The sequence below is a fragment of the Mastomys coucha genome, unplaced genomic scaffold (assembly GCF_008632895.1).
Source record: "Mastomys coucha isolate ucsf_1 unplaced genomic scaffold, UCSF_Mcou_1 pScaffold22, whole genome shotgun sequence".
NCBI lineage: Eukaryota > Metazoa > Chordata > Mammalia > Rodentia > Muridae > Mastomys > Mastomys coucha.
Window position 1 is genome coordinate 211,745,034 of NW_022196905.1, and position 19,655 is coordinate 211,764,688.

The 19,655-nt window shown below is 41.6% G+C and overlaps 1 protein-coding gene and 1 long non-coding RNA gene across 12 annotated transcripts in view; one reads left to right on the top strand and one right to left on the bottom strand.

Annotated features, from left to right (window-relative positions):
- The window catches only part of Large1 (LARGE xylosyl- and glucuronyltransferase 1), a 503,421-nt gene that overhangs the window by 85,159 nt on the left and 398,607 nt on the right, over window positions 1-19,655 (bottom strand). For 10 of the 11 annotated variants that reach the window (XM_031340318.1, XM_031340316.1, XM_031340322.1 and 7 more), the window contains one exon: window positions 50-154. The exons of the other annotated variant lie outside the window; for it this stretch is intronic. In XM_031340318.1, the coding sequence (XP_031196178.1) occupies window positions 50-154 (105 nt within the window). The remainder of the gene's footprint in view (window positions 1-49; window positions 155-19,655) is intronic. 11 annotated transcript variants of the gene reach the window in all.
- Window positions 15,014-17,173, top strand: LOC116069570. Its single transcript, XR_004110037.1, has 2 exons — window positions 15,014-15,325; window positions 16,863-17,173. It is a non-coding gene; the product is annotated as an uncharacterized LOC116069570 (long non-coding RNA).

Genomic DNA, 19,655 nt, shown 5'->3' on the forward strand with positions numbered 1-19,655 from the left:
GCCTATGTATCACTCTCTATGCCCACCCCTTCCAAGCCTGATGATTTACCTGTGTTATAGCCCCTTCCAAGGGCTGGCCACGGACGGTGGTTTTTCCAGAGATTTCCAAGATACCAGTCACTCTGGTTCTCTACCAAGCCCAGTACCTGTTGCCCTGTAAAACATAGAGTACACAGATATCTTAGAAGCAGCAGTCACGCATCTAGAGCTGGAGAGTATGGGACACAAGGAATGATTATGCAGATCATCATAATAACAGTTCATATCCCCTGGGGGCTTTTAAAATAAGCATCAGGTCCTGACCTAAGTGTTTAACTTGTATTAACATATTTCATTTTTACAATTAGTCAGCTGCTTTTATTATCTCTATTTTACAGAGAAAAGGCAACTTCTCAGAATAGGTAATTACTTTATCTAAGGTCACATATCTATTTCTAATAAAGCCAGAGTCTCCATCCATCCATCCATCCACCCACCCACCCACCCACCCACCTATCCTCCCATACATCTACCCATGCATGTATTCATCCCCTAAATCATGGGTCATGAGGCATATATTTATAGGCTGACATGTTAATCTTGAAGCATTTCAATCTGATGTTTTTCATTGTATATTGGCTTACTGGCTTTCTGAATCTGAGCTGCAAATGTTTGTTTATTTGTTTTGTTTTAACATCAAAACATAGTGAATGATCCTCGTTTGAAGAGCTGAGAGCCCACAAGGGAAGAGCCACTCTGTGACAAGCTCTTCACAATGTGTCTGCTCTTACTACTCATAAAATACATCAATCTATATCAATAAGCACCATGTCAACCCAAGAGTGTCATCTGAGGGGATAATTACTCTTCTGTCACTATAGATGGCCTTATCTCTGGTATACAATGACATCACATATGGGTTATGGTTTGTAGTCCATCACTTAGGGATGTGTGTCTGGAATGTAGGTAGGACTGAATTTCTGAGCCTTTCAGGAATGTTATCAAACCTATCTGGCTTCATTAAGATGATCTAGTATGACTTCAATAAAAGGTATTGTCTTAGAATTACCTATAATAAAAAATTAGAATTTATTGACTAGAGATTGAGGCTCTCATATGATCAATGATTAATCTAAGCCCTCATGGAGCTATTGTGTGAATCTGCATTTTTCTGACATCTAGATACCTTTCTTTTTAATGAATTAGTGCTTAGTATTACAAGTTTTGAGGTAGGTATCATTAACTTATATGTCACAGAAAGAGAAAGAGGCTCAGGGACTTTAAATAATGTGCTAACAGTCACAAAACTAGCCACTGATGGCCTTCACAGGTAACATTTTAGAGTGAAACTTCTTATGCTATTTGTCAGTCTGATAAATAAAGAGCTTTCTGACCAAATGAAAACCCACTAGCATGCTAAGAAAACACAGCAGTACTGTTGGAATACCATGCTGGGTGATATAGGACCTCCTTGGTATGATGACAGCTCTCTGAAATGATGGTGCAAGGGTTTGGTGTAATTTATTTGATCAATTTATTGAGCTGCTATCTAAATCATTATCCCAGCACAAACACATAAATTAGAGGCATGGGAAAAATACTACCACTCACTTTGTCAATGTAGATGATCACATCCCAAACTTGTATAATCCCTTGGAAAAGCATATATGCAATTTAAAGAGTACAAGATCCAACCAATGTCTCATGCATTAATCTTGGGGTTTTGGTGAAGAACAAACAGCTGAAAAAGGCTTGTCCTCCTTAACCGAGAAGCTGGGATCATAATCCTGGCACTAAATAACAATTTAGTTACCTTACAAAGGAGCATAGGACAAAGTCAAAGTAGTACTTGGAAGCCATGGCTTATACCAATAAGAGTCTGGGTTAGGATCACCATCATTTTGGGATTGATAAAAGGCATCAAAACCCAAGGCCAAACAAAGGTATGGTGGCTTGACTGAGGAATGCCTCTCCTAGGCTCAGGCATTTGAAAATTTGGTTACCAGCTGCTAGTACTTTTTGTAGAGGTGGTATAGCCTTGCTGAGGGAACTATATCGCTGAGGGTGGGTTTTGAGAGTTTATAGACTCGTCCTACTTTTACCTCTCTCTCTCCTTCATATTTGTGGTTGATGGTGAGATTTCTTAGCCTCCATCTCCTGATCCCATTCCTGCTGCTTGCAATCATACCTTATTGGTATGATGGACTCTTATCCCCTCTGGAGCCATAATCAAAAGCAAACCCTCCCTTAGGTGAATTTGATTATGGCATTGTATCATAGCAACAGAAAAGCAATGCATACAGGTACCACATACTCAGAACTGACAAACAGTGAAGGAGATCTTATTGGATGGTGGATGGTTACCTGCATCTCAAAGAAGGTGAAGTTTTAATATCTAAAAATCCAAATTTTCTATTTTTGCAGCATCCCCATTTGATTTTTACTCAACCTACTGCTTCAAACAAGTCTTTTCAAAGCAAATGCTTCATTCCTACCCAACAAAACTGTAGGGTGTTATTTGTGTTCTTGCCTCTTGCTCACTACGCACTCCATCAGCACTGGGCCATATTTGCACCTGCTAGTCCCTGCCCACACTTCTTTCATAGAATATATTGAGCTTGACACTTAACACATAACCCTGAGTCTCAGCTATACTTTGTAATCATGGCATTGTGGCAGATGTCTTTATTTAGTACTTCCTATCAATATTTGTGCCTACAGGTGATTAACACCCCTTAAATTAACAAGTGGATAACAGTAAACACACATGCACCTCCTATGTAACTGTCCCGTAGTTCTATATTAGCACACGGGCAAGATCTGAGTAGTATTTCACATAGTAGGTATTTAATAAATGTGGCCATACAAATGAGTCTTTTGGTTATATTTCTCTTAGCTAGGAAGCCCATTGTATTTGTATGTTAGTGTCCCTGAATGTCTCTGTGTGTTTGTGTGTGTGGTGTGTGCATATGTATGCATGCAAATATGCTTTCCTATGGGTGTGTATGGGGGAGGGTAGAGATTGACATTAAGTGTTTCCTTGCATTGTTCTCCACATTAAATTTTCAAATGAAGTCTGTCAATTAATTAGCCTTTGCTCTTCTGGCTAGACTAGAGGCCAGCAAACCCCTGATATACTCCTACCCCTGTCTCCCAGCCTTGTTACAGATGTGCTCTCCCATACTCAAGCCTTTCCACTGGTGCCGGGATTAAATTCAGGTTCTCATGCTTGAACATGAGGCACTTTACTGCCTGAGCTATTATAGCTCTCATTCTGATAAAGTATTGCCAATGCAATCCAAACATCTGCAAGTGAATGATTTCTTTTACTTTGGTTTATTTTTACTATAATGGGGATTGCACAGAGGTCCCCATGCATGGTAGGCAAGTGTTTCATCAATGTCAAATGCCCTCCCATAAGCTTAGGAATTTGAACACTGGCTGTCAGTGGTGTTAACAGTGCTAGCCCTTGCTCCTTCTTTTTTGAAGGGACGTGCCATTTTACCCTCTCCTATTCCTAACATCAGTGCGTCTTTTATGTAGATATTGATCTGAGGAGTCGGTGTCCCTCACTTGGAGAACTGCAAAGATGAAAAGAGCAGCAGGCGTATCAGTCACAAAAAGCTGAAACTTAAGAATCTTTAGGGATAACCTTAAGTCATCTCCAAGGATAACATTCAAATTATTTTTCTCTCAAGCCTAAACTATGTTTCTTCTGCTGGCAGTATACCACTCACTCATTCAATGTTCTACACAAGTAAGAATTAGCTAGGAAGATAATTGTAAGGTTTATATTCATTGAGAAAAGCAAAATCATCAACAACTAGAAGACTTCATTTTGCTTTAAGTGTGTTCATTAGCTGTTATATCAATTATTAAAACAAAGTGATCAGAAATGATTTTTCTTATTAGTCTCTCATCAGCCTTGGGTTCTACATGTAGGCTTGTGAATCCCCTAAGCTGTCTGCTTGGTGTGTGTCTCCCAAATCCACTGAGGACTATGGCTATGGACAGGGAAGCAATACTGTTCACAATATGAACTGTGAGCCTCAATACTGTTGGAGAGAGGGGTGTAGAATCTAGACTACTGTGTGTCCTCTGTGCTCATCTTTTAAAACACGTCAACTTTTCATTGCCTTGACATCATTTTGACTCCTGTAAATACATACATTTAAGTGATTTTACATGTGTCAAATGCTACACACTTCTCTGTGGGTGTCTACTTGTTTAATGCTTAGGCTGTTCGATACTTTTTTTTTTCTGGATATGGGCCTGGAAAGATGACAAAGTGGGTTAAGAGAACTGACTGCTCTTCCAGAGGTCCTGAGTTCAATTCCCAACAACCACATGGTGGCCCACAACCATTTGCAATGGGGTCCGATGGACTCTTCTGGTGTGTCTGAAGACAGTAAGAGATCCCATGTGATGGGCAAGTGATCCCTGGACCTCAGCTCCTAGGCATAGGGGGGACCTCTCATGCATTCATTACCAAAAAAAGCCTACAGGTGGGAAGACCTGGATGGAGCCACTGGCCTCAAGTAACCACCAGTCTTTTAGGGAGAGATATCTTATAAGCCTTAGAGGTGGTTCTTACCAACAACCAGAAAGAGGCCACATTACAACAGAGGACACTACCTATAAAGAAAATAATACCTAAGGAGACCCTAAAAACCCTCCTCCAAACCATCCCCGATTCTAGGGGCCACTTTTAGATTTATTACTTCCTGCATTAATTGGCTCTCCCATGAAGCCATTTGTGTCCCACAGTGGCCTCTATCAAGGGAGAAGCTTAGAGCCATCACACAGCTGGTAGAAGAACAGCTTTTGCTACAATACCTCTGCCCCTCCTACAGTCCATGGAATACCCCTGTGTTTGTACAAAAAAGAGCTCAGGGGGATGGAGATTATTACAAGATTTGAGAGCAATTAACAAAACCATGCAAGTCTGGGGATCCCTACAAAGAGGGCTACCCCATATCTCAGCCATCCCTGCCAAAGTTCCCTTCTTAGCAATAGACATAAAAGACTGCTTTTTTCCCATCCCTCTCCACGCTTGAGACTGGGAACACTTTGAATTCTCAGTACCCCCCATTAACAACTCTGGTCCAGCCTCACGACATGAATAGACTGTTCTCCCACAGGGAATGGCTAACAGTCCAACTATATGGCAGGAGGCTGTAGTCACTGTATTGAAACCCTTTGTCTAAAGACAGAGGACTCAATAAATACTATTATATGGATGATATATTAATATGGGGAGACTCTTCCACCTCCCCCTCCCAACTTAAGGACCAGCTAATACTTTCCCTATCTGCCCTAGGATTCAAAATAGCCCCTAACAAAATCCAACTTATCCTGCCCATTACATTTTTAGGAACAGTTACCTCAATATGCCCCTCACACCCACCCTTTACTTCCCTCAAAAATTAACTCTCCCCTCTCCCCCCGAGCTTTCTGGGCAACCTCAATTGGCTTTGGCCCGGGCTCCCCCTTCCTACAAGTACCCTTCAATCCCTCTACAACCTCCTGGAAAAAGACAAAAGTCCCTCCTCCCCAGAACACTGTCCCCAGAGGCAGGCCAAGCTGTAAATTCTGTCAATGGAGCCATAAAAGTTATGACTCTTGCTAGGCATGACCCAACGAAACCTATAGAGCTCCTTATCTTTAATTCCTCCCCTACACTTGTGGGAACCCTTTACAGGGATGTAATGGTTCCACACCCGGATGGCTAGTGTGCCCTGAATTTTAAATGAGGTGGATGCACTCGCTAGCATGATTAAAAATGGCAGGGATAGAGCCCTGGAAACCCAAGGGAAAGAACCTAACATTTTTGTCACTCCCTTCTCCCCCTCTAATACTCAGTGGCTAATCAAAAATCACTCCCACTTTGCTATCAGCTTAATAGGATTCCCAGGACAAATCGACAACCATTATCCTGATGAAAAATGGACTTCTGCCCTCCTTCTGTTGCAATAGCTGCCCCCCCAAACTATTCTCAAAAGAGCCTATAGTGGGACCCCCCTCAATATTTACTGATGGGGGAAAGAGAGGAGCTGTGGCAGTAATATACTACTTCCCTGAGGATGAACCCCATATCCTCTGTTTCAAAGAGCTACCACATCATTCCCCCCAATATAAACAATTATATGCCATCTATATAGCACTAAAAGAAGTCAAGGGTCCCCTTAACCTCTTTGCAGACAGTGTATATGATGTCAATTTGTTCCCCTGGTTGCCAAGACCCTTCGTCAAACTAGACACCAACCCACTTTCCACTCTCCTCCAGGAAAGAGCCTCCCCCATCTACATCCAGCATGTCTGATCTCACAGTCCCCTGCAAGGTCCTATATCTGAGGGAAATGCACTTGCTGACCAAACTGCCTCAACAGGGACATTCATGGCCTCCACTGAAGAAGCAGACCAATTTCATTCATGCACACACACAAATATAAAGGGGCTTCATGCCTACTTCCCCCACATCCCTCTTGCATAACTCCAAGGGATAATACAGACATGATCCTCTTGTGCACCCCTCATTACCACCCCAGCTTTGCAAGCGATGTTCACCAATTCCCAAGGTCTTAAGTCCAGTGCCTTATGGCATCGATATCACCCATATTCCCCAATTTGGTATACAGAAATATGTCTTTGTCACCGTAGATACATACTCACATTCTATATGGGCTACAGCCTAAACAGGTAAAAACTTTAAAAGGTTGATTCCCCATGACCTGATGACTGCTGCCCAGGCCATGTGCCCTCCACAAGACTCCCTTCTTCTCTATCCTCTTGGCTGCTTTTGTCATTCTTCATGCTAACTCTGTTACTGCCCAGCCTTTCCCTAGCCTTCCCAACACCTACCACTGGAGATTCTACGTTAGGGAAACCTACAATGGACACAAGAAAGTTATAGGGACCCAAGACTGTCCACTCGGAGGATGTCAAACCAGGACTGAGATCCCTCTACACCCAGATTCGATCTCCACTATCCCCAGCACTTTTCTCTGCTTTCCTTACTGAAACACAGGTAAATGTCTCTAGGAAGTTTCCACATATGGAGGTTGCAGATATTGGAGCTGCAGAATAGAATCCAACGATCATGGCAGCACTATGTTCACCAACCTTAATACTCATTTTCAGCTCTCCATCAGTGATCTATACGTTGATGGACCGGAGTCATGGGGAAACTTTACCCCAATGGCTATGCCAGATAACCAGTAGCTGACCTGCACATCTACCGTGAGCTTGTTCCTGTCCCCAAATCAGCCTTTACCAATGGCAACATTATCCAACAGGAAAACCAGTCTCAGAAGGAGCTACAATCTACCCTCTCCTGGCTACAATACATCCAATATGCAACTGACCTCCTTCCCTTAAGAACCCACCCCAACTCCTCCCAGTGCTTTTTCTGTACTTCTCTCTCTCGACCATTATTAGCAGCCATTCATTCCTATTAATATTTCCCTTCACAACCTCCACGGACCCCTATCCATGAGGAAAGCACAGGACATTCGTCTCTTTGATCTACATCTCCCCATCTTTGCCTTGTAGGGACTCCTCAAAACCCCATCTTACGTGTGTCCATGACATCACCATCACCAAATCATTATGTGTTAACCCTCCTGCCCTCCTCTGGTGCAAAGGCACCACCGGTTCCTGCATTAACCCCCCTTTTCAAGGCTCCTGCATCCCCGTGATGATTGTCCCCCAGGTTTATCTCTACAAACCTGAAGAACTTGCCTTACAGATGGGAGAGGGCTGAAAGAAGAGAGATATCTTCATCCCTCTGCGCATTGGACTAGGCTTTGCTGTCTTACTGGGTACAACAGGAAGTGTTGGAGGAGCCCTTGCCTAAACACAACATCTGGCCAATGACTTCAAAGACAAGCTTTACCAGGCAATGGCTTCTACTACAGACAGCCTCAAGTCTCTTCAACGCCAGATAACTTCCTTAGCAGGAGTTGCTCTCCAAAGCTGGAGAGCCCTGGACTTGCTGACTGCTGAACGGGGAGGGACTTGCATCTTCCTGAGGGAGGAATGCTGCTTCATGTCAATGAATCTGGGCTGGTAGAAAAAGATATACAAATGCTCAAAGAGCTCCGGGGAAACCTCTGGGCATGCTATACTTCCAACACACCTCCCCCTTGGTACTCTAACCTCATAGTAGCCTGCATTCTTCCTCTCCTTGGCCCCATACTAGCCATTGGAGCCTTGCTTCTCTTGTCTTATTCAGTTTCTAAAGCAGCAGATGAGTAACATTGCAAAAATCACTATCAATCAGGTCTTGGTTCAGTATCAAACTGTTCCCAACATAGAAGACAGTTGTTCTGATGATGCCTCTCCCTTATAAAAAGAAAATGGGGGGAGGGTTGTGGGGTGGTGAGATGTGCACAAACAGCCTGGTCCCCAGTCGAGCACAGGCCTGGAACACTGGTGACCCTAAGGGGTGGCAGGTGTTCGGTCACATCTCCTGGGCCCCTGGCTCCTGTCCTAGCTACAGCTTCCCAGAGCCCCGGAAAGAGAGGGGTGTGGCCATTAGTAACATAGGCAATGCCCAAGCACCTGGTATTCTGTCTGGACTCTAACCCCACAGTTACGTGTCAACAGCCAGGATGGCCCAGCCCACAAAAGGAGCTGCTTGCCTCCTTCTCACTCTCTTACCTCTTATTCTTTTGCTTTTACTCTTACTCCTTTGGTCCTCCTCTCTTACCCTTCCCTTTCCCCAATCTCTCTATGTAGTCATGGCTGGCCTCTACTTCCCTGCTCTCCCCCTCTCTCTGGCTTTCTACAATAAACACCTTAAAACCATGGACAGCCTCTTCTCATTGGGGACTGCCATGTTGGAGCAATGGAGTAGGTGTTCCCCTAATGAGCCTCCTGTGTCTAACCTCCCACTGAAGCCTCCCTGCTTCCCTGCCTGCAGAACCTGCCTAGGACTTTGCTCATTGCTCCTTGCTGCCCTTTTCCCTTCAGCCCTGGGCCAGAGTCCGCCCAAGGGCCCCTACCCTTTCTCAGCTCTTCTGCAACATCCAGCAGAGTCTAAGGTGTCCATGACGGAGAACCTGACGTCTCTGGCCTCTGTGAGTGAGGCCCAGGGACCCCAGAAGTGGCTCTTCCATGGTGCCCAGAAGTGGCTGTTCTGCGGTGCCCAGAGGCATCTGTGGTGCCCTGAGAGTCTGAGCCTGACTCTGGCAGGTCCAAGGGGACCCCAGACTGTGCCTTCCCCACTCAGGAGTGGGGTCCAGTGGCTTCCCACAGCCTGACACCTGCCCAGCAGTGCCATGGAGTGTGTGCAGTCAAACTTCCTATGTCCAGCCTTGCCCAGGGGACCACTGCAGGACTCCATTTTTGTTCCATACTCTAGGGGTCATCACTTCAGACACACCATACCTACATCCCCTGGGAATAGGTCATTGAGCTATAAAATAAAAGTCAATAGCTAATGGAAGGCTGTGTCCCCCTGCTGTCCCAGTCCCAAGAGGAAGGACTCCCTGGCCTGTTTTCTGTAACCTTTTCTCTCCCATAGGTGTGGATTACTTTACTGATAAGGAGTTTGAGTAAACCAAGCTTTCCAATTTAGTTTCCTCATATCCTCCCTCCTCTTCATTCCTTATTCTCTATCCCATTCCTATGTGTGTCAATGTGTGTATTCAATGTGCTCCTCTATGTTTTAGGTTTTATGGGACAGACCTATCCTGCCAAGGATCTCACTAATCAGGATGCAGCATGACAGGCTAACAACTGTAATTATGAACCCAAGTTTAAGAAAACCTCAGTCACCTTGTGAATGCATCTTTCAAAAGAGATTCTTACAGGATAATTAGTAAGCTCCTGTGGCTCATCTGAGAATGCATTATCTGAAAGTGCCTGTACTGAACTTCTGAAGCAGGTGCCGTGAAACATACAAGTTCAGAAACAGTCCAGTTCCATCAATTCCTTGCTGTTTAAATATCTTTTGTGCACGTCATCCCAGGAGATGCTTTGATATTTTATACAGACTTACCAGGGCACCCAGGGCACCCAGGGCCGAGTAGCTGTTCTTTCAGGATGTTTAATAAATTGTACCATGATACTAAATGTTTTTCTTATTTTAGACATTCTATACTCAGGCATGGGATTCAATGGCCTATGAAAGGTCTTCTATCCAAAAATATCCTGTGAGAATAAATATGAGGTTGTAAAGCATTGTTGGGTTCTCTTTGATACTCAGGGATACCAGGTTTTAACATGTTAATATTCACTGATGTTATAAGCAAGCACAGCTGCACCAGGGATTGGCAGTATTTCTCTGTAGGCTAAAGTTTCTGTGGGCATGGGCAATGGAGAGAATAGTGAAGGTACCTTACATATCATGATGAAGGGCCATCAAGCTTATCTAGAGAGATTAGCTACTCCATACCTAGTTTCACTCAATGCAGTAGAGTTCACAGGTTCAGGTGGGCTAGGATGGACTGTGTAAGATTCCGTTTTCGTCTATCCACTCATCTATTCATCCACTTTATACTGGACTAGAGGGTATGTGATATTTTAATCATGAAGCATAAAAATTGTGTTTTGAATTTCATTGCATTGAATCTGTAGATTGCTTTTTATAAGATGGGAATTTTCACTATGTTAATCCTACCTATCTATGAGCCTGGAAGCTCTTTCCATCTTCTGATATCATCTTCGATTTCTTTCTTCAGGGGCCTGAAGTTCTTGTGATACAGATCTTTCAATTGCTTGGTGAGAGTCACACCAAGGTATGTAATATTATTTGTGACTACTGTGAAACATGTCATTTCCCTAATTTCTTTCTCAGCCTGTTTATCCTTTGAGTATAGAAAGACTACTGATTTGTTTGACTTAATTTTATATCCAGCCACTTTGTTGAAGTTGTTTATTTGCTTTAGGAGTTCTATAGTGGAACTATGGGGTCACTTAAGTCTACGATAATATCATCTGCAAATACTGATATTTTGACTTCTTCATTTCTAATTTATATCCCTTTGGCCTCCTTTTGTTGTCTAATTGCTGTAGCTAGAACTTCAAGTACAATATTGAATAGATAGGGAGAGAGTGGGCAGCCTTGTCTAGTTCCTGATTTTGGTGAGCTTGCTTCAAGTATCTCTCCATTTAGTTTGATGTGGTTACTGGTTTGCTGTATATTGCTTTTACTATGTTTAGGTATGGGCTTTGAATTCCTGATCTTTCCAAGACTTTTAAGATGAAGGGATGCTGGGTTTTGTCAATTGCTTTTTCAGCATCTAATGAAATAATCATGCGGATTTTTTCCTTTGGGTTTGTTTATATAGTGGATTACATTGATGGATTTCTGTATATTGAACCATCCCTACATCCCTGGGATAAAGCCTACTTGATCATGGTGAATGATCGTTTTGATGTGTTCTTGGATTCAGTTGGCAAGAATATTATTGAGTAGTTTTGCATCAATGTTCATAAAGTTCTCTTTCTTTGTTGGGTACTTGTGTGCTTGAGGTATAAGCATAACTGTGGCTTCATAGAATGAATTGGGTAGAGTTCCTTCTGTTTCTATTTCATGGAATAGTTTGAAGAGTATTGGTAATAGGTCTTCTTTAAAGGCCTGATAGAATTTTCCACTAAACCCAACTGGTCCTGGGCTTTTTTGGTTAGGAGTCTATTAATGACTGTTTCTATTCCTTTAGGGGTTATGGGACTGTTTAGATAGTTTATCTGATCCTGATTTAATTTTGGTATTTGGTATCTGTCTAGAAAAGTGTCCATTTCATCCAGATTTTCCAATTTTGTTGAGTATAAGCTTTTGTCGTAGCATCTAATGATTTTTTTTGAATTTCCACAATTTTTGTTATTATGTTTCCCTTTTCATTTCTGATTTTATTAATTTGGATACTGTCTCTATGCCCTCTGGTTAGTCTGACTAGGGGTTTATCTATCTTGTTGATTTTCTCAAAGAAGCAGCTCCTGGTTTTGTTGATTCTTTGTATAGTTCTTTTTGTTTCTACTTGATTGATTTCAGCCCTGAGTTTGATTATTGCCTGCAGTCTACTCCTCTTGGGTGGATTTGCTTCCTTTTGTTCTATAGCTTTCAGGTGTGGTATCAAGTTGATAGTATAAGCTCCAGTTTCTTTTCGGAGGAACTTAGAGCTATGCATTTTCCTCTTAGCACTGCTTTCATTGTATCCCATAAGTTTTGGTATGATGTGTCTTCATTTTCATTAAATTCTAAAAAGTCTTTAATTTCTTTCTTTTTTCCTTGACCAAAGTATCACTGAGTAGAGTGTTGTTCAGCTTCCATGTGCATGTGTGTCTTCTGTTGTTTCTGTTGAAATTTAAGACCAGCCACAGTCCATGGTTAACTAATAGGGTGCATGGAATTATTTCAATCTTCCTGTATCTGTTGAGGCTTGTTTTATGACCAATTATATGGTCAATTTTGGAGAAAGTACCATGAGTCGCTGAGAAGAAAGTATATTCTTTTGTTTTAGAATGAAATGTTCTATAAATACCTGTTAGATCCATTTGTTTCATAATTTCTGTTAGTTTCACTGTGTCTCTGTTTAGTTTGTTTCCATGTTCTGTCCATTGCTGAGAGTGGGGTGTTGAAGTCTCACACTATTGTTGTGTGGGGGCGATGTGTGATTTGAGCTTTAGTAAAGTTCTTTTATGAATGTGGGTGCCCTTGCATTTGGAGCACAGATGGTCAGAATTGAGAGTTCATCTTGGTAGTGTTTTCCTTTGAACAGTATGAAGTGAACTTCCTTATCCTTTTCAATAACTTTTGGTTTAAAGTCAATTTTATTCGATATTAGAATGGCTACTCCAGGTTGTTTCTTGGGACCATTTGCTTGTAAAATTGTTTTCCAGTGGGGCTGAAGGGATGGCTCAGTGGTTAAGAGCATTGACTGCTCTTCCAAAGGTTCTGAGTTCAATTCCCAGCAATCACATGGTGGCTCAAAACCAGCTGCAATGTGATTGATGCCCTCTTCTGGTGTGTCTCAATACAACTATAGTGTACTCATATAGATAAAATAAATAAATCTAAAAATAAAAAATTGTTTTGCAGCCTTTTACTCTGAGATAATGTCTGTCTTTGTCACTGAGGTGCATTTTGTCTACAAAGCAAAATGTTGGGTCCTTTTTTACGTATCCAGTCTTGTTTGTTAGTCTATGTGTTTTTATTGGGGAATTGAGTCCACTGATGTCAAGAGATATTAAGGAAAAGTGATTGTTACTTCCTGTTACTTTTGTTGTTACAGGTGGAATTATTTTTATGTTGCTATCTTCTTTTGGGTTTGTTCAAAGATTACTTTCTTGAGCTGGTGAGGTGGCTCAGTGGTTAAGAGCACCGGCTGATCTTCCGAAGGTCCTGAGTTCAAATCCCAGCAAACACATGGTGGCTCACAACCATATGTAATGGGATCTGACACTTTCTTCTGGTGTGTCTGAAGACAACTACAGTGTACTTACATATAATAAATAAATAAATCTTTAAAAAAAAGAAAGATTAGTTTCTTGAGTTTTCTAGGGTGTAGCTTCCTCCTTGTGTTGGTGTTTTCTGTCTATTATCCTTTGTAGGGCTGGATTTGTGGAAACATATTGTGTAAATTTGGTTTTGCCATGGAATATCTTGCTTTCTCTGTCTATGGTAATTGAGAGTTTTGCTGGGTATAGTAGTCTGGGCTGGCATTTATGTTCTCTTAGGGTCTGTATGATATCTTCCCAGGATCTTCTGGCTTTCATAGTCTCTGGTGAAACGTCTGGTGCAATTCTGATAGATCTGCCTTTATATGTTGATCTTTTTCCCTTACTGCTTTTACCATTCTTTCTTTACTTAATGTATTTGGTGTTTTGATTATTATGTGATGTGGTGTTTTGGTCCAATCTATTTGGAGTTCTGTAGGCTTCTTGTATGTTCATGGGCATCTCTTTCTTTAGGTTAAGGGGAAGTTTTCTTCTATAATTTTGTTGAAGATATTTACTGGCTCTTTAAGTTGGGAATCTTTGTTCTCTTCTGTACCTATTACCCTTAGGTTTGCTCTTCTCATTGTGTGCTGGATTTCCACATGTTTTGGGTTAGGAGCTTTTTGCTTTTTGCATTTTCTTTGACTGTTGTGACAATGTTTTCCAAGGTATCTTCTGTCCCCAGGATTCTCTCTTCTGTCTCTTGTATTCTGTTGATGATCCTAGCATCTATGACTCCTGATCTCTTTCCTGAATTTTCTAACTCCAGGGATGTCTCCTTTTTTATTTCTTTATTGTTTTTATTTCCATTTTTAGATCTTGGATGTTTTTTGTTCATTTCCTTCACTTGTTTGTGTTCTCCTGTAATTCTTTAAGGGATTTTTGTGTTTCCTCTTTAAGGACTTCTACCTGTTTAGCTGTGTTCTCCTGTATTTCTTTAAGGGAATTATTTATGTCCTTCTTAAAGTCCTTTACCATCATCATGAGAAGTGATTTTAGATACAAGTCTTGCTTTTCTGGCGTGATGGTGTATCCAGGACTTGCTATTGTGGTTAGAATTGGGTTCTGATGATGTCAAGTAACTTTGGCTTCTGTTGCTTATGCTCTTACATTTGCCTCCTTCCATCTGAATATCTCTAGTGTACCTGCCCTATCTATCTGACTGAAGCCTGTCCTTTCTCTAATCCTGGTGTGTCAGAACTCCTATAAATCCAGCTGTCTCTGTGATCCTGAGATTCTGGGTATTTCAGAGTTTCTGGGAGTCAAGCTGCCTGTAGGACCCTGTGATCCTGGTGTCACCAAGCTCCTGGGATCTTGTGATCCTGGCTGTGTTAGAGGGCCTGGAATTTGAGTCTCTTCTGAGTAGTGTGGGAGTGCCTGAAGAGTTTGTGCCCAAGGCAAACCTGTGCAGACCAGAAGGGACCTGAGCCACTGGTTGGGTGGAGTTCCTGTGTGCCTGGATCCTGCTGTTCCCAGTTACTCCAGGTGGTGTTGGAACAGATGTTTTGTCCTACTCACCCGTGATCCTAAGATCCTGGGCGTGCTAGAGTGCCTGGGAGTGGAGCCTCTTCTGGGTGCTGTGAGCTTTCTTATTTCTTGATAATATATGGAGAGTTACCTTTTTGCTATCTGAAGGTTGCTCTGAGAACAAACTGAAATGCCCTCAATCAGAGAATCTTCTTCAGCTTTGATGAGTATTTTTATTATTACCCAAGATCTGGTTAAAAAAAAAAAACTAAAAATATGAAAGGTACTCCTTCCTCTGAGTTCTGGAGCAGATTCTTGAGAGTGACAGGATATATGACTAAACAGACAGACCTCATTGTGGGTTATGACACAAGCATGCTGAAACATGTCAGACTTGCACAGGACAACAGACCACCATGAATAAAGTCTTCACATGGTGAGTAATGTAACACATGGAAACAGCCTCTAGCCCTCATACTAACTGCTAAAAGGGACAGCCTCTAGCCCTCATACTAACTGCTAAAAGGGACAGATCACTGGACTGTGGCTTCCTTCAGGCTACACAGAAGACACTTCCTATCCCAAAGCCTCGAATAGCAAGCACTGAGATGCAATGAGTGAAATAAGCCAACACCTAGAGGTAAACCATAGCACCCTCTCCACATGTCTGTTCTCTGATGGCCAGGATTCCCCCTTAGAAGCCAAAGCCAACCTACGTATAACAAGCAGCTATTAGTCATCTCCTGCAGTGATATTAACTAATAACACCTCAACTGAAGCACTGTCTTTTAAAAATATTTTCAAACACTATAGAAAATGGTTTTTTGACAGCATTGATGTTCTTTCTAATGGATACTAAATTGAGGCTTCTGAATTGAGGGTAGACAGTTCTGTGCGAAGTCACAGCACCAGTGGGACGGAGATAGAGGCAATGCTTTTTGCCTTAGTGTAGAGGTCTATAGCCACTAAGCTAGAAAGTCTCAACTACAGAAACTGGTTACCAAACAGCCACACAAACCCACTCAAACCCATCTGGTCTTTCAACCATTAGGTGTCTCATTCACCATCGAGTCACCCAATAGTCAGCTACTGAAGGTTGAGTACAGGACAAATACTATTCTAAACTCTGAGTTATAAAAACAGGGCAATAATGGAGTTAGCTCAATTGGTGAGCTTGAATCCTAGCATCCACATAAAAAGCCAGGCAGATTGCCTTAGTTAGCATTTTATTGCTGTGAGCAGACACCATGACTAAGGCAAGTCTTATAAGGACAACATTTAATTGTGGCTAACCTATAGGATCAGAGATTCAGTCCATTATCATCAAGGTGGGAGCACGGCAACATTCAGGCCTGTGCAGGAGGAGCTGTGAGTTCTACATCTTCATCTAAGGGCTGCTAGCAGAAGACTGACTTTATGGCAGCTAGTATCTTAAAGCCCACACCCACAGGGACAAACCTATTCCAACAGGGCCATATTCTCTAATAGTGCCACTCTCTGGGCTGAGCATATATAAACCATCATACATAGGGTTGTAATTCCAGTGCTGGGAATGCAGAAATGGGGGAGTTCCTAGGACACATTGCCCAGCCAGTCTAGTACATTTTGTTATCCGCTGGTAACAGTGAGAGACAGGGTCTTAAAACCAAGATGCCCAGCTCCTGAGGATGATACTTCTAGCTTCTACAATCATCCATACCTAGAGCTGTGCTTCTGTCTGCATACTTTCCATGCTCTGAAAACAAACAAGCAAATACCTCCAAATCCCCAACAAGTGAGATTTCTGCTGTGTAGGCACTTTCTTCTACAAACAGAACCTCGATATAATGATGAGTGTTAAGATGTTACTGCATGCAAAGCAGATGAAGGGATGGAACATAACTGGAGCAGAGATAGACCTTCTTCTATAAACCTGGGATGTGGGAAGCAGATTCATGCTGATATTTCTTGACACAGGATGTTTTCTGTTTCAGAGGCATGCCAGTAAGAGAACAAAGAATGCTAAGTGAATGGAGGCAGTGGTGTTGTAGCCTCCAAGGAAGCGGCTTTTGGTAGCATGAAGCACCAAGTGATTTTTTCCGGTGACTGCAGATGGACATTGCTGCCACATGTTCTATCTAGAAAAGGTCACTAGTTCAGTAGTGAATGACAGGAAAATCTGCCTAGGATGTCATGTGTCCCTTCTTTAGGGTTCAAAGCCACTTGAGAATGAATAGGTCAGAAAAGCATGCTAGATAATGTTGGATAATATTTAAAAACTACCAAATCCAGGAAAAGATGTCAATCTTGGTGTAAAAGAGTTCTGTTTCCAAAAGTCATCCTCCTCAGCCCAGTTCTTAGAAGATTAGAGGACACCCAGGAAGACGGCAACAACTTTTCTAGCCTTTGTTCTTAGTCAAAATCATTACTATTGGTGTGTCCTGAACTGACTCTCTCTGCTTAACAAAGCCTAGAGAAGATGAGTTGTGGCCATGAAGAATTGTCTGAAGGACTGTAAGGTCCAAAATGCTTGAGATACAAAGCCTTGGCCTGGGAAGACTACTATGCTTGAAGGGTGATTAATTTACACTGTAGCATGGGGGCTCACATTGCTTTGGAAAGTTAGCAGGGAGAAATTCCAGTATAAACAATGGGATTGATATAACTCATGTAAGAGAGTATGCACAGATAAAAGAGTCCTAGGACAGATCTCAATATCAGAAATGCAACCAAACCCAAACCCTTCTCGGAGACAATGACATTAGACATAGAAAATAATATAGAATGAAGTTTTGTGCCATGCATACAAATACTGCATAATATTACATTCAAATTACATATCTGAAATGCATATGATGTAAATGAACTTCACATTTATACTCAGGTACTATTTCCAAGATACATGTGGCAAAATATTCTTAAATTCAAAATAATTATAAATTCAAAACACGAATTCAGGTCTTAAGCATTTAAATTCACACACACACACACACACACACACACACTATATTTTCTTTCAGGAAAAGAATTCTCTAATTGGCTCAGTAGATCTTTGTGTGTACATGTTTGTATATATGTAGACACACACAAGTATACAAATGTGTATTTAAATGAATGTATACTTGTGTGTGTGTGTGTGTGTGTGTGTGTGTGTGTGTGCAGGTTTATGTATGAATGCACATGGGTGCTATTTCTCAAACATTGTCCACCTTGTTTTTTTGAGGCTTTTGAGTCTCATTGGCATGGAGCTTCTGAAGTAGAACAGTATAAGTGTCTGAACCCCAGGGAAATCATGTCCTTGAATGTCTAGGCTTGAGATTAGAAGAAGCATTCACCACTATGACTGTTTAGTACATGAGTTCTAGGGATCAAACTTGGTTCATCACACATACAAGGGAAGCACTTTACTGAGTTGTTATTTCAACCTAACTCTTTACTTTTCTCTTAACTTTGGGTGCAGGAAGATCTTAATTTAAAATTGTGTGGAATACAAGGTTTCTCCCACATAAATCATTTTTATCTTTTCTTATTGAATGCCTTTGTAAGATAAAAGTAGACTGTGCATGAATAATAGAAAATAGAGTGTTTATATAAATCAAGGCCCATTATATTTTACTTCTCTTTCCTTTTCACATGATCTTTGACTGTGATTGTTTTGAAAAATTTACCTTTTTGTGATCCAAGGACAAACTGACTCCCAAGGACAAACTGACTCCCACCACTATAGAAGTTTGGAAATGTCTTACAGTTTAGATCTTGAGATGCTATTCTTTTTACGATTTCATAATTCACTGTTACATACCTTAGTCTACTCTCCCAGTAGCAACTATAATTGCCATACCGCCAGTGACCACAGTTTATAAAGTTATAAATCAAGCTTAGAAATTCTACTGTACTCAGGAGGTCAGAGAAGCCAGGGACTAGATGATAACTTTATTCTGAAGCACAACTGAGTCCAACCTAGTACTGACTTCTCTGTTCAGGCTTGGACCTCTCTAGAATGACCACGCTCTGTCCAGATCCCCTTGGCCACTTAATTCCTTGCAGCTCCACCAAAGGCCCAAGTTGTTCCAAACTTTTCTCAGCAACACAAGTCATTATAAAGCCTTCTGAGAAACAGAAATCCTAACTACTCAACTGTTTCCATTTCATTTTGAATAAACCCCAGGGCCTTTTTGATTTTACCATGTTTAATCAATGTAGTGGACCAAACAAATGAGAGAACACAATCAGACTTAGGAGAATTGAAGTCGCTCTTTGTATCAAGTAATGATCAATCAAGGCACAGAAGAGCTGAGTCCTGCCAATATCCTTTGGTATTTTTTGCTGCATCAAAATAATTTTTTGACCAATTTAGCAAGTGGGATCTTGCCACGGACTGGGCCGAAGCCCCACGTTGGGCGCCAATTGCCACAGACCGAGATTTCTCGCGGGGTCCCTGTTCTGCGAGACAAGGGATTCTGGCCAGGTGGGCACGAGATTCAGCTTTGACAAACAGACTACACACGGGTGGTGTAAAATCTGAGTGTATTTTTCTAATATAGAGTCAGGTTTAAATAGTCCATACAGAAAGGTTTGAAAAAATCAGATGGTACAATGATCAAAATACATCAAAACAAAGTACAGGTACATAGCTCTACGTTAAGAACACAATGAGTCAGACAACAAAGTAAATACCTGTTAATTTAACAAAAACTAAACAAAGATTACAATCTGAAAGAAAGCTTAGCTCTGGCCAGAATCACCTGGCTCCTAAAAAACAGAAAACAGCTCCTCTTCAGCTCGTT